We start from the raw sequence: 27,954 nt of genomic DNA, 5'->3' as shown, positions 1-27,954 counted from the left end.
CCCAAAAGTATACGCATAGGGCGCGCTGACGGACGCGCCACTAGTGGCGGTCTTGCTAAGTGCACTCGGGAAAGGAGGCAACAGCATCCGCCGTAGTTTTCAGCGTCGTTACTCGTGCTTCTCTGTTTAATGCATGTTTTCGGAGCGAAAAAAGCAACACCCGTCACAACATGTATGTAGTAGATAACAAGGCATGTCGAAGAACAATCGTTGCGTGGTGGGGTGGTCAAATATCTGTAAAAACTTGCAGGTGACACTGTTCTAATTACCCTCTAGGCTCATGATCAGGAGCAATGGCCGTCTTTCGGTAGGAAATTCGTTATCACACTTTCGTTTGTCAACTAGGTGTTTGCTGCACTCGATCATGTTTAGACGGGTTAGCGATGAAGTTGATCTCGGCCTACTCATATTATTATTGCGATAGCAATTATATGGACACTCCAGCTGCATTTCCTTCAGTGTTTTCATCACTTAGTACCCACGTCAGAACCTATTTCAGTAGCTTTTGAGTGTTCACCTTTTTTTGCTGAGTCATTATCGTCATTTTTGCTGAGTGATGCTCATGACTATGATTTCTACCATCATTCTTCAGTGTTTCCTTCACTTAGTACCCACGTCAGAACCAATTTCAGTGGCTTTTGAGTGTTACTCTTTTTTCGCTGAGTCATTGTCATTTTTGCTGAGCCATGCTCACGACTATGATTTCTACCATCATCCTTTAGGGTTTCCTTCACTTAGTACCCACGTTAGAACCTATTTCAGTGGCTCTTGAGTGTTAAACTTTTTTTGCTGAGTCATTGTCATTTTTGCTGAGTGATGCTCATGACTATGATTTCTACCATCATCCTTTAGTGTTTCCTTCACTTAGTACCCACGTCAGAACCAATTTCAGTGGCTTTTCAGTGTTACTCTTTTTTCGCTGAGTCATTGTCATTTTTGCTGAGCCATGCTCACGACTATGATTTCTACCATCATCCTTTAGGGTTTCCTTCACTTAGTACCCACGTTAGAACCTATTTCAGTGGCTCTTGAGTGTTAAACTTTTTTTGCTGAGTCATTGTCATTTTTGCTGAGTGATGCTCATGACTATGATTTCTACCATCATCCTTTAGTGTTTCCTTCACTTAGTACCCATGTTAGAACCTCTTTCAGTGGCTCTTGAGTGTTAATCTTTTTTCGCGGAGTCATTGTCATTTTTGCTGAGCCATGCTCACGACTATGATTTCTACCATCATCCTTTAGGGTTTCCTTCACTTAGTACCCACGTTAGAACCTATTTCAGTGGCTCTTGAGTGTTACTCTTTTTTCGCTGAGTCATTGTCATTTTTGCTGAGCCACGCTCACGACTATGATTTCTACCATCATCCTTTAGGGTTTCCTTCACTTAGTACCCACGTTAGAACCTATTTCAGTGGCTCTTGAGCGTTAAACTTTTTTTGCTGAGTCATTGTCATTTTTACTGAGTGATGCTCATGACTATAATTTCTACCATCATCCTTTAGTGCTTCCTTCACTTAGTACCCACGTCAGAACTTATTTCAGCGGCTTTTGAGTGTTGTGCACTTATGTGAAATACATGTAAAAGAACTTGTCAAAATTAATCCGCTTTCCATTACTGCAACGTAATCTTTTTTCGCTGAGTCATTGTAATTTTCGCTGAGCCATGCTCATGACTATGATTTATACCATCATCCTTTAGTGCTTCCTTCACTTAGTACCCTGTCAGAACCTATTTCAGTGGCTTTTGAGTGTTATTCGCCGAGGCATTGTCGTTTGTACTGAGTCATGCTCATGACTATGATTTCTACCATCATCCTTTAGTGCTTCCTTCACTTAGTACCCTCGTCAGAACCTATTTCAGCGGCTTTTGAGTGTTGTGCACTTATGTGACATACATGTAAAAGAACTTGTCAAAATTAATCCGCTTTCCATTACTGCAAAGTAATCATTTTTTTGCTGAGTCATTGTCATTTTTGCTGAGTGATGCTCATGTCTATGATTTCTACCATCATCTTTTAGTGTTTCCTTCACTTAGTACCCACGTTAGAACCTATTTCAGTGGCTCTTGAGGGCTAATCTTTTTTCGCGGAGTCATTGTCATTTTTGCTGAGTGATGCTCATGACTATGATTTCTACCATCATCCTTTAGTGTTTCCTTCACTTAGTACCCACGTTAGAACCTATTTCAGTGGCTCTTGAGGGCTAATCTTTTTTCGCGGAGTCATTGTCATTTTTGCTGAGTGATGCTCATGACTATGATTTCTACCATCATCCTTTAGTGTTTCCTTCACTTAGTACCCACGTTAGAACCTATTTCAGTGGCTCTTGAGTGTTAATCTTTTTTTGCTGAGTCATTGTCATTTTTGCTGAGTGATGCTCATGACTATGATTTCTACCATCATCCTTTAGTGTTTCCTTCACTTAGTACCCACGTTAGAACCTATTTCAGTGGCTCTTGAGTGTTAATCTTTTTTTGCTGAGTCATTGTCATTTTTGCTGAGTGATGCTCATGACTATGATTTCTACCATCATCCTTTAGTGTTTCCTTCACTTAGTACCCACGTTAGAACCTATTTCAGTGGCTCTTGAGTGTTAATCTTTTTTTGCTGAGTCATTGTCATTTTTGCTGAGTGATGCTCATGACTATGATTTCTACCATCATCCTTTAGTGTTTCCTTCACTTAGTACCCACGTTAGAACCTATTTCAGTGGCTCTTGAGTGTTAATCTTTTTTTGCTGAGTCATTGTCATTTTTGCTGAGTGATGCTCATGACTATGATTTCTACCATCATCCTTTAGTGTTTCCTTCACTTAGTACCCACGTTAGAACCTATTTCAGTGGCTCTTGAGTGTTAATCTTTTTTGCTGAGTCATTGTCATTTTTGCTGAGTGATGCTCATGACTATGATTTCTACCATCATCCTTTAGTGTTTCCTTCACTTAGTACCCACGTTAGAACCTATTTCAGTGGCTCTTGAGTGTTAATCTTTTTTTGCTGAGTCATTGTCATTTTTGCTGAGTGATGCTCATGACTATGATTTCTACCATCATCGTTTAGTGTTTCCTTCACTTAGTACCCACGTTAGAACCTATTTCAGTGGCTCTTGAGGGCTAATCTTTTTTCGCGGAGTCATTGTCATTTTTGCTGAGTGATGCTCATGACTATGATTTCTACCATCATCCTTTAGTGTTTCCTTCACTTAGTACCCACGTTAGAACCTATTTCAGTGGCTCTTGAGGGCTAATCTTTTTTTGCTGAGTCATTGTCATTTTTGCTGAGTGATGCTCATGACTATGATTTCTACCATCATCCTTTAGTGTTTCCTTCACTTAGTACCCACGTTAGAACCTATTTCAGTGGCTCTTGAGGGCTAATCTTTTTTTGCTGAGTCATTGTCATTTTTGCTGAGTGATGCTCATGACTATGATTTCTACCATCATCCTTTAGTGTTTCCTTCACTTAGTACCCACGTTAGAACCTATTTCAGTGGCTCTTGAGGGCTAATCTTTTTTCGCGGAGTCATTGTCATTTTTGCTGAGTGATGCTCATGACTATGATTTCTACCATCATCCTTTAGTGTTTCCTTCACTTAGTACCCACGTTAGAACCTATTTCAGTGGCTCTTGAGTGTTAATCTTTTTTTGCTGAGTCATTGTCATTTTTGCTGAGTGATGCTCATGACTATGATTTCTACCATCATCCTTTAGTGTTTCCTTCACTTAGTACCCACGTTAGAACCTATTTCAGTGGCTCTTGAGGGCTAATCTTTTTTCGCGGAGTCATTGTCATTTTTGCTGAGTGATGCTCATGACTATGATTTCTACCATCATCCTTTAGTGTTTCCTTCACTTAGTACCCAAGTTAGAACCTATTTCAGTGGCTCTTGAGGGCTAATCTTTTTTCGCGGAGTCATTGTCATTTTTGCTGAGTGATGCTCATGACTATGATTTCTACCATCATCCTTTAGTGTTTCCTTCACTTAGTACCCACGTTAGAACCTATTTCAGTGGCTCTTGAGTGTTAATCTTTTTTTGCTTAGTCATTGTCATTTTTGCTGAGTGATGCTCATGACTATGATTTCTACCATCATCCTTTAGTGTTTCCTTCACTTAGTACCCACGTTAGAACCTATTTCAGTGGCTCTTGAGTGTTAATCTTTTTTTGCTGAGTCATTGTCATTTTTGCTGAGTGATGCTCATGACTATGATTTCTACCATCATCCTTTAGTGTTTCCTTCACTTAGTACCCACGTTAGAACCTATTTCAGTGGCTCTTGAGGGCTAATCTTTTTTCGCGGAGTCATTGTCATTTTTGCTGAGTGATGCTCATGACTATGATTTCTACCATCATCCTTTAGTGTTTCCTTCACTTAGTACCCACGTTAGAACCTATTTCAGTGGCTCTTGAGGGCTAATCTTTTTTCGCGGAGTCATTGTCATTTTTGCTGAGTGATGCTCATGACTATGATTTCTACCATCATCCTTTAGTGTTTCCTTCACTTAGTACCCACGTTAGAACCTATTTCAGTGGCTCTTGAGGGCTAATCTTTTTTCGCGGAGTCATTGTCATTTTTGCTGAGTGATGCTCATGACTATGATTTCTACCATCATCCTTTAGTGTTTCCTTCACTTAGTACCCACGTTAGAACCTATTTCAGTGGCTCTTGAGCGTTAAACTTTTTTTGCTGAGTCATTGTCATTTTTGCTGAGTGATGCTCATGACTATAATTTCTACCATCATCCTTTAGTGCTTCCTTCACTTAGTACCCACGTCAGAACTTATTTCAGCGGCTTTTGAGTGTTGTGCACTTATGTGAAATACATGTAAAAGAACTTGTCAAAATTAATCCGCTTTCCATTACTGCAATGTAATCTTTTTTCGCTGAGTCATTGTAATTTTCGCTGAGCCATGCTCATGACTATGATTTCTACCATCATCCTTTAGTGCTTCCTTCACTTAGTACCCTGTCAGAACCTATTTCAGTGGCTTTTGAGTGTTATTCGCCGAGGCATTGTCGTTTGTACTGAGTCATGCTCATGACTATGATTTCTACCATCATCCTTTAGTGCTTCCTTCACTTAGTACCCTCGTCAGAACCTATTTCAGTGGCTTTTGAGTGTTGTGCACTTATGTGACATACATGTAAAAGAACTTGTCAAAATTAATCCGCTTTCCATTACTGCAAAGTAATCATTTTTTTGCTGAGTCATTGTCATTTTTGCTGAGTGATGCTCATGACTATGATTTCTACCATCATCCTTTAGTGTTTCCTTCACTTAGTACCCACGTTAGAACCTATTTCAGTGGCTCTTGAGGGCTAATCTTTTTTCGCGGAGTCATTGTCATTTTTGCTGAGTGATGCTCATGACTATGATTTCTACCATCATCCTTTAGTGTTTCCTTCACTTAGTACCCACGTTAGAACCTATTTCAGTGGCTCTTGAGGGCTAATCTTTTTTCGCGGAGTCATTGTCATTTTTGCTGAGTGATGCTCATGACTATGATTTCTACCATCATCCTTTAGTGTTTCCTTCACTTAGTACCCACGTTAGAACCTATTTCAGTGGCTCTTGAGTGTTAATCTTTTTTTGCTGAGTCATTGTCATTTTTGCTGAGTGATGCTCATGACTATGATTTCTACCATCATCCTTTAGTGTTTCCTTCACTTAGTACCCACGTTAGAACCTATTTCAGTGGCTCTTGAGGGCTAATCTTTTTTCGCGGAGTCATTGTCATTTTTGCTGAGTGATGCTCATGACTATGATTTCTACCATCATCCTTTAGTGTTTCCTTCACTTAGTACCCACGTTAGAACCTATTTCAGTGGCTCTTGAGGGCTAATCTTTTTTCGCGGAGTCATTGTCATTTTTGCTGAGTGATGCTCATGACTATGATTTCTACCATCATCCTTTAGTGTTTCCTTCACTTAGTACCCACGTTAGAACCTATTTCAGTGGCTCTTGAGTGTTAATCTTTTTTTGCTGAGTCATTGTCATTTTTGCTGAGTGATGCTCATGACTATGATTTCTACCATGATCCTTTAGTGCTTCCTTCACTTAGTACCCACGTTAGAACCTATTTCAGTGGCTCTTGAGTGTTAATCTTTTTTCGCGGAGTCATTGTTATTTTTGCTGAGTCATGCTCATGACTATGATTTCTAACATCATCCTTTAGTGCTTCCTTCACTTAGTACCCACGTCAGAACCTATTTCAGTGGCTTTTGAGTGTTTTTCGCCGAGGCATTGTCGTTTTTGCTGAGTCATGCTCATGACTGAATTCTACCATCATCCTTTAGTGATTCCTTCACTTAGTACCCATGTCAGAACACATTTCAGTGGTTTTTGAGTCTTAATCTTTTTTTGCTGTCATTGTCATTTTTGCCGAGTCATGCTCATGACTGACTTCTACCAGCATCCTTTAGTGTTTCCTTCACTTAGTACCCACGTTAGAACCTATTTCAGTGGCTCTTGAGGGCTAATCTTTTTTCGCGGAGTCATTGTCATTTTTGCTGAGTGATGCTCATGACTATGATTTCTACCATCATCCTTTAGTGTTTCCTTCACTTAGTACCCACGTTAGAACCTATTTCAGTGGCTCTTGAGTGTTAATCTTTTTTTGCTGAGTCATTGTCATTTTTGCTGAGTGATGCTCATGACTATGATTTCTACCATGATCCTTTAGTGCTTCCTTCACTTAGTACCCACGTTAGAACCTATTTCAGTGGCTCTTGAGTGTTAATCTTTTTTCGCGGAGTCATTGTTATTTTTGCTGAGTCATGCTCATGACTATGATTTCTAACATCATCCTTTAGTGCTTCCTTCACTTAGTACCCACGTCAGAACCTATTTCAGTGGCTTTTGAGTGTTTTTCGCCGAGGCATTGTCGTTTTTGCTGAGTCATGCTCATGACTGAATTCTACCATCATCCTTTAGTGATTCCTTCACTTAGTACCCATGTCAGAACACATTTCAGTGGTTTTTGAGTCTTAATCTTTTTTTGCTGTCATTGTCATTTTTGCCGAGTCATGCTCATGACTGACTTCTACCAGCATCCTTTAGTGTTTCCTTCACTTAGTACCCACACCCGAACCCATTTCAGTGGTTTTTGAGTGTTAATATTTTTCGCTTGGTCATTGTCATGACCTACATGGCACGCACATCATGACCTATCACTTATATTGTCATACACCCCTGTCATACTATGCCAATTTTGGTACCTACCAAGTTAACAAAACGACCATGAGAGCACCAAGACGTAGGCGGCTGTTTCATGACCTACATGACACGCATGTCATGAGATATCATTTATGTTTGTTATGTACTCTTGTCATAGTATGCCAATTTTGGTACACACGAAGTTAAGGAAACGACCATGAGAGCACAAAGACGTAGGCGGCTAGATAGATACTGTCAAAGTAGCAAATGTTCGTCAAGAAATGCTTCGCATTTAAAACATTATTGTATTGAATTATAAGACGAAAGCAAATGCTACTTGACCAGTTCTAATTGAATTTTAGAAAAACCTCACTGACATTACACCGTTAACTACGACACGTCCGGTTGAAAGGTTTCGTTTTCGCTCGACTCTGCGCCGCCCACGCTTTCATGTTTCATTAGTTCCGTTATCACGTAGTACTGCGCTGGTTTTGCTGACTCGCACAAACTGCAAGTAGCAGAGAATTCCATGTGATGTTACGATCCGCACGAACGATCCACGCCACTCGACCGAAAGCAGCTGCAGTGGCGCATCGTACCGCCGTCTGTTAAACCGTCTGTCGGGCGCAGTTTTACACTCTAGTTTTACTTACTGACGGCAGTAAAGGACGATAATGGCGTACGCAGTGTGGCCACTTGCAGGTCGGGTGGCGGGATATTTGAATTTCCTTAAAGATATTCAGACCTTTCACATGCAATTTTCTCGTAAACTAAGTCCTTTATTTGCACGAGACAAGCGTTGCGAAGTTTCTGGAATGGTGTTTAAACAGTCCACGGTGACTTAGTATTTACCTTTAGTGTCTCTTTAAATCACGCTGTGTTTTATCAGAATGATAACAGGAAAGTGCTTCTTTCACAGCTTTATTCGTTTCATCTGAGGACATAAACCTTGTGGTTGCTTGGAAAATGTGTTATAATAGCGGTAACTCATGGCGAGGATTGTTGTTAGCTGCTGCATGTGGTATTGCTCGTCGATTTTCGCTGAAAGTCTTTGTGTCATATTTGTGAAGTCGTTACACCTCGATGCTTTCTGAGCAACTTACCACACGTGGCGCCTTTCTGCGTGTGCATTTTGTACTCAGTTGAATTCTTTCTTACTATCTTTATCGCCACAAAGGGCTACAACCAGCCTTAACGCCAACGCCCATTTACTTTGGCCGGCGGTGCTTTGCCTGTAAAATATCGTGTGGCTCCTTTCTTCCGTAACTATAAAAATACTCAATAGTTGTTAAAACTTTAGCTTTGTACATTTCCAAGCGGTCTGTAACCGTGTCGAATTTCAGCATCTGAAAGGAAGGAAGCATCTGTTAGAGCAGGAAACATTTTAATGTGGTGTCAAATGCAGAGCAGGAACTAGCAATCGCAGAGATACGCCGTAGCGTCTCTCATATACGTACGTTCCTTTTGACATATTGAACATATGCAAACCAATCAAGCAACAGGTTTTCACATGCAACATAATATATTTTCTACGCTTCATACTTTCTGCCGAAATTGACTTATTTGCTTTTTCTTTCAACTACATACTTTCACGAAGTCGCTTTTGTTTCTTGGTCCCTACAGATGCCTAAAAAATCAGCACTGTAGGTTTTATATGCATCGCTGACTGCGTCTTACTGCAAGCAGCATGCGTATCACTGCGGTTAAAATTAAAGCTTACCAGAAAGGCAGGCCAACATTAACATTTTGCGTAGAGCCGGTGCTCCCAACGCTGTAGCCGAACTTTTTCATGTCCTTGGTGACGACGTTGAACGTCACGCTCACCATCCCGTTTGATGTCGTTCTCGTAACTGCATCAAGATGGAGAAGACGCGTGGTTTGTGCAAATGTCTACATTTAGACACCACGTATATGCTTGGCTTGTATGTTGATATGCACCCATATGCTTCGGATGGGCTCCCAGCTATCACGCAGCATGATTTAAAAAAAGAGGAATGGCGTTACGCGAAGAAAACCTAGTGCGTAGTGTTAACAGTGCAGTGGAGTAGCCGGCAGTAATTTTTTCGTTACTGAGATTTAATTCATCATCATCATCAGCCTATATTTTATGCCCACTGCAGGACGAAGGCTTCTCCCTGCGATCTCCAATTACCCCTGTCTTGCGCTAGCGTATTCCAACTTGCACCTGCAAATTTCCTAACTTCATCATCCCATCTGGTTTTCTGCTGACCTCGACTGCACTTCCCTTCTCTTGGTATCCATTCTGTAACCCTAATGGTCCACCGGTTATCCATCCTACGCATTACATGGCCTGCCCAGCTCCATTTCTTCCGCTTAATGTCAACTAGAATATCGGCTATCCCCGTTTGTTCTCTGATTCACACCGCTCTCTTCCTGTCTCTTAACGTTAGTCCTAAGATTTTTCGTTCCATCGCTCTTTGTGCTGTCTTTAACTTGTTCTCGAGCTTCTTTGTTAACCTCCAAGTTTCTGCCCCATATGTTAGCACCGGTAGAATGCAATGATTGTACACTTTTCTCTTCAACGACAGTGGTAAGCTCCCAGTCAGGATTTGGTAATGCCTGCCGTATGCACTCCAACCCAATTTTATCCTTCTGTAAATTTCTTTCTCGTGATCAGGGTCCCCTGTGAGTAATTGACCTAGATAAACGTACTCCTTTACAGACTCTAGAGGCTTACTGGCGATCCTGAATTCTTGTTCCCTTGCCAGGCTATTGAACATTATCTTTGTCTTCTGCATATTCATCTTCAACCCAATTCTTACACTTTCTCGATTAAGGTCCTCAATAATTTGTTGTAATTCGTCTCCATTGTTGCTGAATAGGGCAATGTCATCTGCAAATCGAAGGTTGCTGAGATATTCACCGTTGATCCTCACTCCTAAGCCTTCCCAATCTAAGAGCTCGAACACTTCTTCTAAGCATGCAGTGATAGCATTGGAGAGATTGTGTCTCCTTGCCTGACCCCTTTCTTGATAGGTAACTTTGTACTTTTCTTGTGGAGAACCATGGTAGCTGTGGAATCCTTGTAGATGTTTGCTAAGATATTCACGTATGCCTCCTGTACTCCTTGATTATGCAATGCCTCTATGACTGCTGGTATCTCTACTGAATCAAATGCCTTTTCATAACCTATGAAAGCCATGTAGAGAGGTTGATTGTACTCCGCAGATTTCTCGATTACCTGATTTATGACATGGATCTGATCCATCGTAGAATATCCCTTCCTGAAGCCAGCCTGTTCTCTTGGTTGGCTGAAGTCAAGTGTTGCCCTGATTCTATTGGAAATTATCTTGGTGAATATTTTATACAATACTGAAAGCAAGCTAATGGGTCTATAATTCTTCAGTTCTTTAACATCTCCCTTCTTATGGATTAGTATAATGTTGGCGTTCTTCCAGCTCTCTGGTACACATGAAGGTGTGAGGCATTGCGTATAAAGGGCCGCAAGCTTTTCAAGCACGATATCTCCTCCATCTTTGATTAAATCTACTGTTATTCCATCTTCTCCAGTAGCTTTTCCCCTGGTCATGTCTTTCAAGGCCCTTCTAACTTCAGCGCTAGTTATAGAAGGAGCCTCTGTGTCCGGTTCATCACTATTTTGAATGAAAGTAGCTTGGCTGTTTTGGGCACTGTACAGGTCAGTATAGAATTCTTCCGCTGCCTTTACTATGTCATCGAAATTGCTGATGATATTACCATGCTTATCTTTCAGTGCATACATCTTGCCTTGTCCTATGCCAAGCTTTCTTCTTACTGATTTAATGCTTCGTCCATATTTTACGGCTTCCTCAATCTTTCCCACGTTATAATTTCGAATATCCCTTACTTTTTTCTTGGTGATTAGTTTTGACAGTTCAGCGAATTCTATCTGATCTCTTGAGTTGGACATTTTCATCTTCTGTCGTTTCTTTATTAGGTCCTTTGTTTCTTGGGAGAGCTTACCTACTGGTTGCCTTGGTGCCTTACCTCCCACTTCAATTGCTGCTTCTGAGATCAACCTAGTTACGGTTTCATTCATCACCTCTATGTTGTCTTTATCTTCATTTTCTAAAGCTGCATATTTGCTTGCGAGCACCAGCCTGAATTGGTCTGCTTTTACCCTTACTGCCTCTAGGTTGACCTGTTTCCTCTTGACTAATTTCACTCTTTCTCTCTTCAAATTGAGAGAAATCCTAGACCTTACTAACCTATGGTCACTGCACTTTACCTTACCTAACACTTCTACATCCTGCACTATGCTTGGATTGGCAGTGAGTATAAAATCTATTTCATTCGTTGTTTCTCCATTAGCGCTTTTCCAGGTCCACTTCCTGAAGATATTCATTATTCGGAGCCTATTCCTTTTCGCGAATTCTACTAACATCTCTCCTCTTGCATTCCCAGAATCGATGCCGTGGTTGCCAATTTCTTGCTCACCAACCTGCTTATTCTCCACTTTTGCATTGAAGTCGCCCATGACTACAGTATACTGAGTTTGTACTGATAGTGAATTAGTGGACATCTATACAAAGTAGGGATAGTAGTTTTATCGGCCTTATAAACTTGTATACAGAAGCATGCTAACGAAAATAAGCATGGTGTCACGCGCGCGTAAGCAAACATGGACGCATCTCACTCGATGACCGCGGAGTGAGTCAGCGCAGCAGCAGAATCGTGTCGGCGCTCGCAACAACGCGATCTGCGCCGCGAAAACACGGGGAGGACGGACTGTTAAGGCTCGCGGTGCAAGACGCCCCCCCCCCCCCCCCCCCTACCGAAGCCTTCCATCCCGGCAGGAGTGCGCGGCCGCTGTAGAGCACCTCCCCTCCACCTGCGCACCCTCCCCCCTTACGGCGTGGCGGGGTCTAAAGTGTGACCCCTACACCTCCCTCCGGAGGTTGGGCGCGACTGGAAGGCTGCGCTTCCTTCCAGCTTCCCGCCCTTGTGTGCACCAGCCGCGATTGGCGGCTCACCATCGCACGCTATCACTGGCACATACAGCGTACGGCGCGCGGCGACGACGGCGGAAGTTCGCCTAGAGTGTCCATATAATTGTTATCACAATAAAATCTGTTCAGTATTCTGTTCTGTTTCTCTGATTCCGCAAGAATTAATTGAAGCAGAACAGATGGCGATGCCGCTTGCGCTGCTTATTCTCAAATACAGATAAAAGCAGGGAAATTAAAAATGATACCGACGTCACCTTCTCGTCCCTCGCCGCGAGCCACCACTTTGGGGTCGACGAACTCGGGTCGTCTTCCCGTCAGCCAACTGGTCATCTTGTGCATCGTCGACGACGAGTCCGGCACGAACAACGCGACACTCCTGCGATGCCTGTAATAGGACAGACACGACAATGAAAGGTTGCACTAAAAGACGGAGTGGACTAGGACTCGGCATTGCTGGAGTCATGCCGATCACGAGAGCGATCAGGTTTCGATCACGAACGGCGCTCAGGTTTCGAGCACCACCGCCAGCCATGCAGGCTGATTAGTTTGAAGCGTTTGAAAGCTACACTTCTGATTTAAGGTGGCGGTCCCACTCCGGCGGCACGAGCCCCCCGTTTTCAGTACTTTTGAAGCAACCGTGGCGGCTCTTCTACTTAGGATATGAAGTTGTCGTATAATAAAAAGCTTAATTCTTGTAGATTCCAACTATATATAATATAAAGAAATTGATTGATGTGATTTAGAAATAAATGTTCAAGAACAAGCATGAGATACATGGTTTTTGTGAACTGTGTCTCACTTGTGACCATATTTAGAAGAAACTACCGCACTTATTGCATTGCGACTTGCTCTGTAGCTTTAGGACATATTTTTCTAGTTCCTAGACGTAGCAAAATAATTTTGAATTTTTACTTTTTGGATAATCTGCTTTTGAAAATTGCCAAATATTGCAATCTTCTGTTGTAAACAGCCCGGCAACTACATGCTCAAGGAAGCTAAATTTTGGATAAAGTAGAGTTCAAGGAATTTACATTTAGGACGCAAAGTTTCATTCATGTAACTTTATCAGTTTTCCTAATAATGCGGCTGAAATTAAGCAATATTTAGAATTCTGGTTTTATTTTTTTCCATTCTTGCGGGAAGGTACTAAAGCTACGAAGCTGCGGTTTAAAACTAATAAAAGTACATGAATGAAATTTTACGTCCTAAATGCAAATTCCTTGAACTCTACTCCCCAGTGCCGCCGTACGTCCGTCCGTCCGTCCGTACGGCTGGCGACATTTAAATATCAGTTTCGAAAGTAACACTTTTCCGGCCAAGTATGTCGTCTGATGTTGAGGATACGTAAATAATTTACGTGTACGATCGGTTCAATCGTAAAAAAAGAAAAAAAAAACTACTTGCAGCAGAGTAATGCGGCTATAAATGTTGCAGTGCTTGCACGCGCATTCTGCAGATTAAAATACAAAGAACTATTTGGCTTTACTCAAACTAGTCTGGCCACAAGTTCACATTGGTTCTCGCAGCCACTGTGGTTGTGTGTGTCGCCGTCCCGACTTTTTAGATGTTTTGTTGGTTTTTTGCTGAAAACATGCGGTGCTTGTATTTAGAGAGTGTGTTTTCAACCCACGTGGATGATGTAAAAAAAAAAAAAGAACGTAAACTTTATTATCAAATCAATCGGATTTGAGTCCGGCGTATTTTTAGTGGGTCTGGGAACCCGCCGCGGACGCGGTTCCGAGACCTTGTCTCGAAGCGGTTTCCTCGGCTCGCTGGACGGCCCACAGTTGTACTGTCAGGTTCGAGCTGAGCAGTGCGGTCTTCCAACGCGAGCGGAGGCTGGCGGTGGAAGAGACGGAGGTGGTGTCGGCACTGTCCGAATCGTTTATGTCCTGACATTCCCATAAAATGTGATTAAGTGTGGCAACCTCGCCACAGGATGTGCATCTGTTTGTAGGTATACATGTCTGGATACATGGCTTGCGTGAGTCTGGGGTTTATGTAAGAATCAGTTTGTAATTGCCTGTAGTGTACTGCTTGCGCCCTGTCTAACCTAGCGTGAGGGAATGGGTATACGCGTCTCTGTAATTGGTAGTGTGTCGTGATCACGGAGTAAGATAAACAGGAGCGCCGACTCCGCCGCCGCGCAACGCATTCGCTCGGGACAAACCGTGCAACGCAAATTATACATCGCGTAGCGCCATCTGTCGAGGCGCGTGGAAAACACTCAACAGCTTGCTTCCATGTGCGCATGCGCTGAGTGGCGGAGACCGGCGGCGACGGCGGCGCAGAACCGGCAGCGCGGCCCGCGTAGAGCGTGTCGTCTGCTACAAACGTGGACCCTCGGCCGTCTCAATTTGACAGCAATCAAACACAAAAAATATGCGCACAAATAATAAAAGCGCAAATAAACACGCGGTAGCGCTTTTGTGCACGCATACGAAACATATTTAGATGTCTTTAGAGGAAACAGACGATAAATGATTGTGTACAAAAAGACACAACAGAAGTACTTGTTTTTCACTCCTCTACGTCTGCGCAGAAGTGAAGGTGCGAAATTTTGGTCTTCCTCGCTTTGTTTACCATGTCTGCAGTATGTTTATTCATGCCGGACGGAACAAGGTACCTTGATACTTGTGCGTGAAGAGACTGAGCAACAGGACAGTGTTTTGTTCCCGGCTGTAAATCTGGTTATGGCAAAGGACGCGAGAAGTTTTCGCTCTTCGCTTCGCCATCTGATCTTCAACTACTGCACCAGTGGCGTCAAAAAATTCCTGAAAGTAAGCGAACGCTTAAAGCAATGGACAAAATATGTGCGCGATACTTCGAGAAGCAGCTTATTTTTTATAGTTACTTCAGCAAAGACGAAGGCGACGTCCTACTAGATGTAAAGAAAGTGCCTCGACTTCAAAGCGGAGCAGTTCCTTCAATTTGTTTAGGGATCCTGGCGTAGCTCAATGATGCTGAATGCCAGGAGGAACCAGAAGACGCCAATGCGGAAGGACGGGAGGAGCTCAATTTAAATTTGTCTACAACTACACACAGTGCAGGTGCCTTTTCTTGTCCAGAGACATGCCCTAATGTAGAGAGACAGAAAGCGTAAGAAAGACAAGGAGGTTACCAGTGTAAATACCGGCTGGCTACCCTGTAAATTCTCAGCCTTGCCTTTGAGATAATTCACCCAGTTATGCAGACACATAATCAGAGCTCTCTTGGGAAATAATGAGCAGGAAACACTGGCAAGAATTCCTAATTAATATGTTTAATGAGAATGTGGCGATTCTGCTCGCAAGAGAACCGGGCGACACGAAAAGCACCGCGAGAAACAAAGAAGCAAGCGAAGCAGCTTAGCACTTGATGCGTGCTCAGATAAAAAAAAAGAGTGATAAACGTTAGAACTTCTTTTCGTTGTCGTCTGTCATTGCTTGAGACCACCCGAACTGCCGTTATATCGCCTTACCATTTGCTATAGTTTTTCTTTCCGTCTTTGTTTATTTTCTGTTCCTGTGCCTTGTAAAGTTCCATGTAGGCCACCTGACAAATGCCCTACATTTGGCCTGTATAAAATAAATTAAATAAAATGATACATGTCTTGTTTCTCCTGCTAAACGTCACTCCGTGAACCGCAAGAGCTATGCGCGCTACAGGCGTTAGGGCGTGCGCGGAGCAGCTGACAAGCAGGTGCCACGAGAGAGCCCCCGCGCCTTTGCTCCTCTCCGCTGCAGAGTTTTTCTTCATTCGTAGCGCCGTCTGGCGAACACGCTGTGAAGCAGGAGCCGGCGTTGCAGAATGTGTCCCTTCCAGACGAGCGGAGTCGGCGCTCCTGTCTTATCTTACTCCGTGGTCGTGATGTCGTGGAACCTGGTCAAACGATCCTCCCACGCCCAGACGTTTGCAGTACACCGCGGGGGCTCTTCCTCCGATGATACTCGGTGAGTGAGGCCTCGAGCAACGCGGTGAGCCGCTTCGTTGGGGGTGCTCAGTCCAGTGTGTGCCGGGATCCATAGCAAGTGCCTTCGGTTATCGACGTCGGCCTCTCCCTGGTGTATGGGATGTCGCTTGAGTATGTGATACGCCTCTTGCGATATGCGCCCATTTGCAAAATTGCGAGTAGCCGTGGTTTGTGTGAGGGCCAGTGCTATGGCCGCTTCCTCTTCCACTTCGGCATATGCCGTGTTCACGGTGACGCTCGTGAGGTGGTTACCTCGGTGGCTAGTAACTGCCGCCACAAAACTCTTCCTGTCTCGATAACGGGCTGCGTCGGTGAAGACTGCCTCCTTGTCGTTGGAGTAACTTTGGAGCATGTGTTGTGCCCTGGCTTTACGTCTCCCTGTGTGGTGTTGGGGCTGCATGTTGCGAGAAAAAAAGAAAGCAAATTTATTCGAAGAAGAACGCGCTGTGCTCCTGGAGCTCGTTTGACGCCATCGCAGCGTGATGGTCGCCGTATCCGTTAGTCGAAAACGGTAGTCGTCGAAAAAAAAAAAGAGGACCAGTTCAACTGCCGCCACAACGTGACGCCGCGGACGTGGGTCCAACTTAAAAAGTGCTGGTACCACCACGACATACCGAAATGCCGACATACCGATACGTAAATTTCGGTAACGCCACGAAAATTACGCGTCGTTGTATACTTCTATAGGATTTTGTCCTTCCCTAAGCCGTGGCCGTAGTGGCGCCGTGTATCGGTATGCCTCATCCTCCGTAATATCGTGCACACGTGCGGCGAAATCGGCTAAGTCGGCGAGGCTGCCGTAGCAGTCGACCATCTTGCTTGCTAGGCGAGAGCAGCGACAGTCGCACTTAAGGTTGCCAATGGCTGTAATTTACTTTCCGGCACTCAAGTGTCGATTAAAGTTCACATTAAGTACAAGATTTGTCTATGAAACGCGTTAAGCATTGACCGGCTAGATAAGTCATAACTTAAGGGTAAGTTTTGTTTGTGAATACGGGCCCTAGTTATCGTTCCTGCTACCGTTGCCTACGGACAAAAGTTCATTAGCAAGAATATTCCTGCTGCTTACCCGCCGCAGTGGCTCAGTCAGCTAAGGCATTGTGCTGCTGACCACGAGACCGCGGGATCGCATCCGGGCTGCGGCGGCCGCATTTCGATGGAGGCGAAATGCAAAAACGCCCGTGTGCTTGAGTTGCGGTGCACGTTAAAGAACCCCAGGTGTCAAAACTAATCCGGAGCCCTCTTCTATGGTGTGCCTCATAATTAGGACTGGTTTTGGCACGTAAAACTCAGAAAGAAGAAGTATTCCTGCTGCTTAGCCGGAAACACAAGTTGACAAGACAAAGCGCCTGCATAAACAAAGTACACTCCGCGATTTGAAACACCGGCAGCATATTTAAGATACATGAAAAGAAAGCAATGGTCTACTCGCCGGGAATAAAAAAAGTCGTCCCGAGTGAAGTGTTTTGAACACTTCGAAGCGTTTCGAAGGATGCTGCCACAGCCACCTTTTTCCCAGTGCGCAAGTTTATCATTCACGTCGCTCTCCGTTGCGCGTTGTCTGCTACTTTCGGGAAACGATGAAATTATGAATTGCTGAATTTCCGCCGCGATGACATGCTCATAATGGTGCACAGCAAAATTCTTTCAACATCCGTCTTTTTTTATAGCGAAGCTGTATGTGGCGAGTTTCCAGTGGGTCGATGTCTGTAGACCAAAAACGTGAACCGATCGCGAAGATAGTGCGATACCGGGCCGACCCGCGGTGGAGGTGAAGCAGGCATCAAGCACTCCGCCAACTTGCAAAAATAAGTTGAATATCTTAGGTCCAAGTACAATCCGTACCAGTTATTAAGCTGATAAGAACAGATACTACACTTTGACCCGCGTCGGCCTTGTCTACGTTCGCACCATACACGTGTACGCCATCCCGCGTATTAAAACTAGCACATACAAATCTGAGCGTATTCTGCCTCCTGACGCCATGCTCTACGTAGGCGCTTTTCCTCAGTTCTGCTCTGACTGTGAAATGGGTAGGCCGCGTGTTGTACGGTCTGAAGAAGAACAGCGTGCCTACCAAGAACGACGGCTGTGAACAGAAAAGGGAGTGGGCGCGGCGGCGGCGGAAGGAGACCACCAACAATGAGCGGGCCGCGGACGCCAAGCGGAAGCGTGCTGCTCGCCAGGATTGCGAGGCGGAAGAGAAATGCGAACCGTCCGTGTGGCCCCGATCACGCAAACTTGGAACATTTCACCGTAGCAACGGTCAATCACCACAAACACAGCTTCGCTGGTCATCCACCTTCACAGAGTGGAATGTTACTGAATGTTTTTCTTTTGCGGGCGTGTGCACGGCGGCATCACGACGATTTGATAACTATAAGGCAACGATGCAGCGCACTCCGTAATGGGAGAAGGCTGAACCTAGATCGGTTAGTTCTCGGCGCGGCCGTCAGAGGGCGAGCATTTAGTTGGAGTCGCAAATAGCGAGGGAACCTTCTCGAATCAGGCTGCATGAGCGACGCGAACATTCTGCATTTTGGAGTGCTCGCTTGAATCTACGACGAGTCATGTAAAATAACCGACGCGCTGGATCGTTGTGATTTGAGTGTCACTCGTTTTTTGATAAAAAGTCAAATTAATGACTCGCCGTTTGGTTATACTGTTTGTTCTTCACCGTCACTACCACGTGACAATAGTTAGCACTCACGTTCCGGCGATGGGAGGCACGTGCACAGCGCCGTAACCACGGACGACGTCGTTAGCGAAGGCGTCCAAGCCGTACACTGCCAGGACAAGCTGTGGCCCTGCAGGATGATGGACAAGAAATGGAGACGTCGTCACCCACTTGTACTAGAGGCTGCGTCCTATTCAAAGCATGCGTTCACAGGACAGGAATGGCGCCTGTCCTGTTTTTCTTGTACGTGTTTTTTTCTCTCGCTCTTTTGAAGCATTAATCGCGAACGAACTAAACCAGCAGCACGTTTTAGTCGCTCTACTTACAGCCCGAAACGTTAGAGCTCTTGTAGGTGATCTCGATGGGGAAGTTCCAGACAAAATGACGGCGTGCATCGCGGCTTTTTCTCGCCACCTGTGAAATACCCTCCTCGACACCCTGGGTAGAGAGCGAGGACAATTTAGTTAGCCTAGTGTAATGAGCACCGCGCCTAGTGCAACTTCGTATAGCCCCATCAGTAACAGGCCGTTTTCCGAGCGCCTAGATGCCAAGGTTGCTAAGAAAAGTCGTTGTGGCACCACGTGGTGGCTGCTGTATCTAGCTGGGCAGCGCGGGAGTGCGCAAATCTCGGATGCTACGTCAGCACATAGCCTTCAAAAGCAAAATTCTCCTAAACAGATCCCCATATAGTTCCCGTAATACCCTTGGCGCTGCAGGTGCTCCAAACACTCCAACAGTAGTGGTGCAAACAAAGCTATGTGTTTTCGGAAAACAGAATGCAGGTAAAGGGAATTCACAAAGTAAACATAATTGTTGGTATTTACAAGCAGCAAACGTTTCGATCTAAATTTCCTTATAATAATAATAATACCGGGTGTGTTTCTTTTTTACTGTAACAAATTTTAAAAGATGCAGGCTCATTGGTTTCTTCGGTGGCCGCTATGAATTGGAAATACTCGTGAACTATAGTTAATGGTTCATCCGCGATTAGGTTATTTTATTAACTTTCTAATCGTGAACTTCTGGGGCATATCGGAATATCAGAATTGAAGACCTGCCACCACATATTCACTGGCAAAAAAAAAAAGAAAAATGCGCGAGAAAAATCGCACGTGGCAGTCGAGGCTGATGAAACCCACGCTTTTCACACAGTTTCAGAGCGAAGAGCTAGCGCGGAGCGTAATACGGAGTAAATTATCACGGAGTAAAAAGTAATACGGAGTAAAACGATTTCTTCAGCCTCCAGCACCCCTGCGATTTTTTTTGCTCGTTTGTTTTCTTGGGATCGATTATGTAGAGCCAGGTCTTCAATTCCGCTATTCCAATGTGCCCCAAAAGTGCAGCATAAAAAGTTAATAAAATTGACCTAATGGGATGATTACCTTTTTAGCGAGTGTTTCTTTTAACAGTCCGCTGTTCTTAGTGGAGCGTGCGCCGTCGATGACGGCGCTGTCACGGAGGAGCTGAGCCGGAGAGGTCACGTGACCCACTTGCCGGGAGGAGAGGAGCCGACCAATCGGAGCGCGCGCCGGGGAGGAGGAGGAGAGGCGCCGGGGTATAATAACAGGTGTTTGCGCCGCGCACTCCTAGCACGATGGACGCCGCTTGGCGTCCATCGCTATTAAAAGAAACACACGACAATCGCAGAAACAAAACGACCACAGCTCCGCTATTTCGACAGATTTCACTTCGATGTACTGGCTGCATTTTTTTATAGTCGCCAACGGAGCACCGAATACAACTATGAGGCCGTCAGGAATCAGGAAGCTAGCTCAGCATGATTTGCTATCATTAGAACGGTCATGCGAACGAAAACCCGATTGTCAGATTTTGTACGGCGCCAATGAAAGAGGAAAGGAGGCGGCGAGCGCAGCGCGCTAGAATGCCCCCCACAGTAACCACACAGTGGGTGCTGGCGGCCATGTGCGCTCAGCCCACGTGGCCTTCTCCTGACACTCGGTGCTCGGCCATGGAACGGGCACGTGACGCGCATTCTGATAGTCGTGTTACTGTGTGTGTTTTATGTGCTGTAAAACTAATGCTAACGCATCGCTGTCGCAATGAAGGCACTCTGTTCTTATTTAATTAGGTGCAGTTGAAATGAAGCCTGTGGTTTATTCCAGTAGTGTAGCGGCGAGGGGGGGGGGGGAGACCGCCAAGAGGAGGAACGGAGAGGCTTACATGAGGGATCCCATTTTTATTAATCCGGCTCTGATTGACCCGGCAAACGCTGGCGGTTTTGACAGATTGCCGCAAACGTGAGGGGCTGGAGTGGTACTTGGCGCAGCCACCTGGTGACGCAGTGCCCGACCAGGCGAACACAGAGCTAGTATTGCAGTAACCAAGTGTATTCTACTTCGTTGCTGGTGCAAATTTTGTGTAATAATGAACACATTGTAATAATGAACACATTACGACGCTGTAAGAAACTTACATCATGCCGCAACGAAAAATATACTTGGCTCTGGGCTTTTCTGGTTGAGCTTTGGGCCACCAGGTGGCTCCACCAATCCGTCCGCTCGGATCACCACCCCGTTTCGAAGGGTATGCCATTAAATCATCATCATCATCATCTCACGTTTACGCCCCCGCGCAACCGCTCAAACCGCCTGCGCTTGCCGGAATACGGGATGCACAGTAACTCTTTAATAGTCACTTCTACACTTAAATTTTGCAGGGTAACAATGTTTAGAAAGTGGGAAGAAAATGCGGCTACCCGTCCAAGACATAGAAGCCTACGAATTTTGCTAACTCACAGCGGATTTGTACATATACAGCGCAGCAAATTACAGAGATCCACAGAAACTTGAAGTTTTTTCCGCATTGCCCAGACATTGGTGGAAACGTTTTGCACCGTCAGATAACTGTGGCTGACGGCGTGGAACGCTCGTTATATATAATACATTGCAGCTAGACGGCTACAAATCTTGCGTTCTAAAGAAATTGCAGCAGTGAAAAACGCGACAACGCCAAGGTGCTCCAAGTACTCCACGGCACAATGCACTGATGTAACGGCAATATAAAATTTAACACCCTTACGCTTTTCGAGTGGTTGAAATCTGCTTGATTCATCTTAGTTGAGCAAATAACTTAGATAAATAAGTTTAGTAATGTGTGAAAGCAAAAGAGAAAAAAAGGAAAACTGCATAAGCCCGAAAATACGTAGTATATATAATGGTGTTTTCCACTGGTCGATCTGGAACGGCCACCAGAATCCTGGAGCGACTGCTCGGATTGTAGCAATCTGAACCTGCCAGCGGAGAGAGAAAATTCTCCGCGGTGTATCGTACCGAAGACGGTGCGCACTGGTCACACAAGGCGACTTCCGATCTGCACGTTTCCATGGCAACCAAAGTCGCGGTCCCACAGCGAGCGGAAGTGACGTATGCTCTCGTCATATTTCCGCCGAAATCCGTGCATCGGCAGTGGAGCAAGTGGGAGCGATCCGGCGGGGAGCGAGTTGATCCGAAACGACCAGTGGAAAACACTATATTGTTCTAGTTATCCGGCCGTTTAAACAGCAAAATTCTTACCGCTGCGACAACCCAGTCGGATCCGTGTACGAAACAGTACTTGCAGTAGATGTCGTCAACTCCTGTAAACTGCAAGAATGAATAAAACAAGCAAAATAACCAAACATAATACCTCCGATGTGTCACCAACCATGACATACTCCCGTAATCACAGAGACAGACATCTTGACACTGCTTTAAGCGGAAGATCAGGCGACTCGGTTGCTGTTATGCGAGGTTGATTAAAGACGAAAAGTGGCAAGCTGTCAGAGACAATATTTTATGCACGCATATAGGGATGCAGGCCACCTGGAAAATCAGTGTTCTCCACGTTGTTACCATGGTTGGTTGAATATATACTGGATGTTGCATAAATATAGGAACGCCAGGTCTACTTGACTGCTCTGGCTAAATTGTTGGCTCATTTACGCTTAAAATTCTCGCAGAGATAGCATTTTGCAGCAGGTTTAGTTTATTGCGCCATTCTTAGTATACAATGTTGTTCCGTCATTTTAAATTATCCAAGTGCGCGTCGTTCTGTGGCGATCGATGGCACTCAGTAAACTGTTGATTTTGGTTCAATAGAATACAGTTACGCCTAAAGGCATCCAGCGTAAGCTGATGGATGATGATCTTTCACCGCTGCGATGAGAGGCGCCGTTCTACCACAGCGGTGACAGTGGGCGCCATCGTTATGTTGCAACTAATGTCGCTTTATATCTAAATTCAATATACAAAGATACTAGTTAAAACAAGATCAGTATTTTTTTAAAGCGATAACTTCAAATGGCCAATTTAGCGAAAAAGATGGCACCTGTCGTCTGCAGCAGCAAAGCGGCACCTAAGTTCGCATCGCCATTGGCTGCGACTCCAAGTCACGAGTGCGCCTCGACGGAGTTCCCATTGGCTGCGACGCCACGTCACGAGCTCGCCTCGACAGAGCGAAGGGGGCGAAAGGGGACACCTTTCAAACACACAACACCTGGAAAGGGGCAGGTGTTGCGTGAGAGGAGATGGTATCGCCGGGGTGCCATGTCATTCTCGCAAGCCGGCGCGCGGGCCGTATCTTTCTCACCCCCACTGGGATTAGCTGCTGCGCGCACCTGCCGGCCTTGGTGGCCGCTGCTGCTTCCTCGGTCTCTCGTCGCGCAGGACATTGGTGGCATGCGGCTTTGGCACCACAGGATGCATGCTGGCTCGGGCAGCATGTACAGCTATGGTTTATTACTCGCAGCGCATAACTGCCAGGACTGCTCAGTGGCGTTCATTTGGACATCACTGCTCTCGCATTCACAACTCGTGAGAAGTGCTTACGTGTCCTCGGACTTTTTTGTGTGCCGTCACTCCAGACGACGCGCACTTCGGTATTAGTAAGAACGAAGCTGGCAAGTAATGCTACCAAACATGGCGTTGTATTCAACCCATAGAAAATGCTACCTCGGTGCGAAGTTTGAACGGAGATCAGGCAGGGTTTTGCTAAACGAGTCATGTACACCTGGACCTCCGATTTATAGAAAATACAGAATGTACCATCCGTACATGGGAGCAACGATGCCCGTACTGAAGAAACCGGAATCCCACCTAAAGAAATAATTGTAAAGCACCTACCTGAGCTGATTCTATCTGGCCGTTGACGCTCAGCATGAAGACAGCGTTTGCTTCCATTTCGGTGCTATCTCGGGCCGTACAGATTAGAATACTTGTAAATATAGACTGCCAGATGCTGCTCCGAAGTATATTAAACGTGGCAAAACAATCCTGAAATCAGTCATTTAAGATAACATTTATAAATACAATGTTGCTTGCATGAGAATGTTGATATCAAAGGCACTGCTGCTGCTAAATGTTTAAACGCCTGTACCAAGAAGAGGAGCCTTTGTTGCACTCTAGAGAGAATCGGCCAACGAACTGTTCAATAATGATGTAACTGTGATTTAAGCGTTAAATCGACAAAGCACACAAAGGTTTAGTGCCTCGGGAATAGCCGTGAGAGTGCTTGACAGAGTAGGCGGTACAAGCATGCACAGACTTCACGTGAGGCAGCAACGAAAGAAACTTACGAAGGCTAAGAAAAACAACAATAATGATAAATTAAATGCCAAAGTAAAATTCACTTAACGCTTTCGTTTTTATGAAAATGAGTGAGGTCCCCGTTGCGGAAGCAGTGTAGCTGGGTTATATAACGTGTGTGGATATTTAAATGAAAGATTTCATGCAATTTACTCAAAGGGCAAAATGTAAGGCGTGTCGGCAGAGCATAAGCCGAACAGCACTCTGTCCCTTCTACCCCCTGCTTGGTTTATGTGTTCATCCCAAAAAGTTTGTATTTGAGATTGTTATCTCCACACTCCACAGTTTAATTGTGAAAGCATAGAAGCACATGGTATTTTGTAGCAGCCAAATAATTGGAATTGTAAGTAGAAGAGTATTGCATAACTGGAAAGTAAGAATGCGATAGTGTGTGCATACTTAGAGTCATTAGGGATCATTTTAGTTGGCGAAGCATACGTTTGCAGAACTGTCTCGAGAACTCCGTCAACAAAAGAGACTCAGGAGCTAGGTTATAAAAAGGCACGGCAACCGCCATTCACTTGCTGCTGAAGAAAATAACTCATCTGAAATTGCAGGGTGCATTTTGCAGACATTGAAAATAGGACCAAAGAATGGAGGAAAAAAAAAGGTGCATTCTAGTGAAATGACAAGGTATTGTTAAAATGCTCTGCACATCATTGAGGAAGAAGAGCACGTGCTTGGGTCTGCAGAAAACAATGTCGCAGTGACTGGCCTGCTGTACACTTGTGTGAATTGCGTACATTATGTAAATAGATTTTCCGGTTCGCTTCTTGCTTCTGCAACATTTTTGGTGTTGGAGAAGCAAACCCGCCCGGGAAAGGCGTTGGTCCAGGATTCGAATCCTGGAGGAGGACCTATTCGTCTGCGAGGATTTCTTTATGGGAAACCGTATCCTCGTGCTACACTCAAGTGGAATACATTTTTTTTCTTTCGTGAACGTTCCTGCGCCTTGCGGAATTCCGCAGAGTTGATTTAGCATATGAAGTGTCCCCGTGCACTGCTTCGAGTTGACGAATAATTCACCCTTGCCCTGCGATCTGCTCTCTTCATGGTTAGCTCAGCTGGCAGAGCGACCGGCCCCGGAAAGGCGAAACTCCGGATCAGGAGAAATTTTCCTTGAACTGCGAAGCTTTGTTTCCGAGAAACCTGTTTGGATTTTTGTTTTTGCAGTATCGCGATTCACTGAGGTGGATGACAATGTTTGTCCGTACATGAACTTTCCTCGACCTTGCGAAATCCTGCAGAACGGATTTTCCAGCATCTTCATTCCTGCGCGTCACCTGGGAACACCTGGGATTTTTATCCTATCTGCCGTCCCCTCGATCTGTCCGTACCCCCCCCCGTACCCCCCCCCCCCCCCCCCCCCACACACACACACACACAGCTGACCACCGCTCAGGTGTCAACAGATTGCGCTAGAAATTTACAGAGTGGTCAGCAATAGTTCATGCACCTTCCCTTCATTTTATTTATATTTACAACGAACCAGTAACCACTTTCCACGCGAAGGCGCGTATACTGTCAAGTCTTCCTTGACAGTATACCGGTCTCACCCGTACACGCTTAAACGTGTTACATCACTCTGTAATTCTTAGGGATACCAAACGTTTATAGCTGCACAGTGATATGTCTACGTCGCTTCATGCCGTTCAGTTCCGTCCCATAAAAAAGAACATAAAAAAGCACCGTCTCACCAACTTGGCCACGCCGAAGTCTTGTCGCTATAGTCGCACGCAAATCCTACGCTGTCCGCGTTTCAACGAGCTCATTGCATGGTGTTCGTTGCCCGCTCACCACTTTCAACTGCCAGGTGGGAATGACGCTGCCGCCGCTAACCGTGCCGTCTCACGGCGCGGACAACGTGCGAACAGCAGCCGACCACAACAAACCGCGTCGCCATAGAAACGGTATGCGGGAGTTCCGAGGGAGGAGGGCGGCGCTCTCAGCGTTTGATGCGCTTCCGCCATCTGGCGATTGTATCCGAAAGTATTGATCCAATCCGTGCGTTTTGGTTGCATGCGTTATGGAATATACGAAACTAATTGGTTGGTTCATAGTGGGTAACGTCCCAATGAAATAAAGGGTCTTTGAGGGACGCTGTACAGCGGCGCTTGGAAATATTTTCACACATTCGAGGTTTTCAACGTTTAGTAAAATCTCAGTAAACGATCATTTCTTTACTGCACCCGCAATGAAGGTAATGCCCGTTACTCTGTGCTAAGCAGCAGAACATCGTGGTGACCGAGCCACCGGGGCAGGTATAATAACAGCGCCGAGCCACCGGCGTTGTTATTCATGAGCTTAAAATAAATTTGGCACGCGCTTTACGCGAAACAACCCTACCAAACTTTCTAAAAAATGATCCTAACAAGTTCTAGAACTTCCTAAGAGATTGCAAGAGGCAGGTATCACAGATCTTAGTTAACGGAAAAACCGTTACAGATCTGAAAGTCACGGCGGAGCATTTTAACACCTTCTTTCATAGTGTCTTTGCTAAAACAAGTCTTACTACGCCTCATCCAAGAGTGTTTCAACCCCCTGACATTGACTTCATATCATACTCTGGTGTTGATTCAATGATTTTGAACTTGAACACAAGATTATCTTGTGGTCCAGGCAACATACCTAATCTATTTCTTCGCCGCTATGTAGAAATTATTGCTCATTTTGTCACTGTGCTGTCTAGATGTTCATTGTTAACTGCAAAACTACCTAGTGATTGGAAGAGGGCTCGTGTTGTTCCGATCTTTAAGAAAGGCAACCATTTGGTCTTAGAAAATTACTGTCCTATCTCTTTAACATCACCAATTTCAAAGATGCTTGAACATGTAATATCTAAACGCATTGCGGAATTCCTTGAACAAAACTCTATACTAACTTTCAGCATGGCTGTAGAAAGGGTTATTCAGCCGTAACTCAGTTAGTCACAGTGGTTCATTCATTTGCTCTGGATAAGAATGGTCAAATGGACGTCATATTCCTCGATTTTAGCAAGGCATTTGACAAAGTTATTCATCACAAACTAATTACGAAACTTAAGCACATTAATCTGCCACATATATTTATTGTATGGATTGAAGACTACTTGACGGAACGTGCCCAGTTTGTTTCAGTAGATGGGAACAGTTCGAGCTTTCTTCCTGTAACATCAGGCGTGCCCCAGGGCAGTGTTCTGGGGCCATTGTTGTTTTTACTTAATGTAAATGACGTTGTTAACGTAGTACTACCAGGAACTCAAATCAGACTGTTCGCGGATGATTGTGTACTTTTTCGTCAAGTTACTTGTACATCAACACAAGTTGAATTTTAGTCTCAATAACATATTAAACTGGTGTAATGAACATAGTATGGCTCTAAACGTACAAAAAAACTGTTTATCTTTGTGTAACGCGTACAAAAACACCTCTTGATTTTACGTATAAACTTGGCTCATCATCATTGCAACAGGTAACCAGCTACAAATATCTCGGCTTAACAATCACTAATGACCTGTCTTGGAACCTACACACAGACAACATGTGTTCTGCCGCCTTCCGTAAGTTGTGTTTTCTAGCACAACCACCTCAACTTTCTTTACCTACTTCTTAATCATAAGTTAGCCCTTGACCCACATGCATATTTATCTCCTCTGTCCAC

At 44.7% G+C, this 27,954-nt stretch overlaps 1 protein-coding gene and 1 non-coding gene across 2 annotated transcripts; both read right to left on the bottom strand.

The window, feature by feature from the left end:
* Positions 1 to 8,008: 8,008 nt before the first annotated feature.
* Positions 8,009 to 26,187, bottom strand: LOC119452642 (B9 domain-containing protein 1-like). Its single transcript, XM_037714646.2, has 8 exons — positions 26,013 to 26,187; positions 23,854 to 24,003; positions 22,267 to 22,335; positions 19,060 to 19,171; positions 18,767 to 18,863; positions 12,359 to 12,489; positions 8,876 to 9,005; positions 8,009 to 8,501 (listed from the first exon to the last, which is right to left on the bottom strand). Coding segments are annotated over exons 2-8 (597 nt in total). The 5' UTR covers positions 23,911 to 24,003; positions 26,013 to 26,187; the 3' UTR covers positions 8,009 to 8,500.
* Positions 17,774 to 17,955, bottom strand: LOC119454733 (U2 spliceosomal RNA). The gene has a single exon (XR_005192661.1). It is a non-coding gene; the product is annotated as a U2 spliceosomal RNA (small nuclear RNA).
* Positions 26,188 to 27,954: the final 1,767 nt, after the last annotated feature.

Source organism: Dermacentor silvarum, chromosome 5 (assembly GCF_013339745.2).
Source record: "Dermacentor silvarum isolate Dsil-2018 chromosome 5, BIME_Dsil_1.4, whole genome shotgun sequence".
NCBI lineage: Eukaryota > Metazoa > Arthropoda > Arachnida > Ixodida > Ixodidae > Dermacentor > Dermacentor silvarum.
The sequence above is the reverse complement of the archived record's forward strand: the minus strand, read 5'-3'. Positions and strand labels throughout refer to the sequence as shown.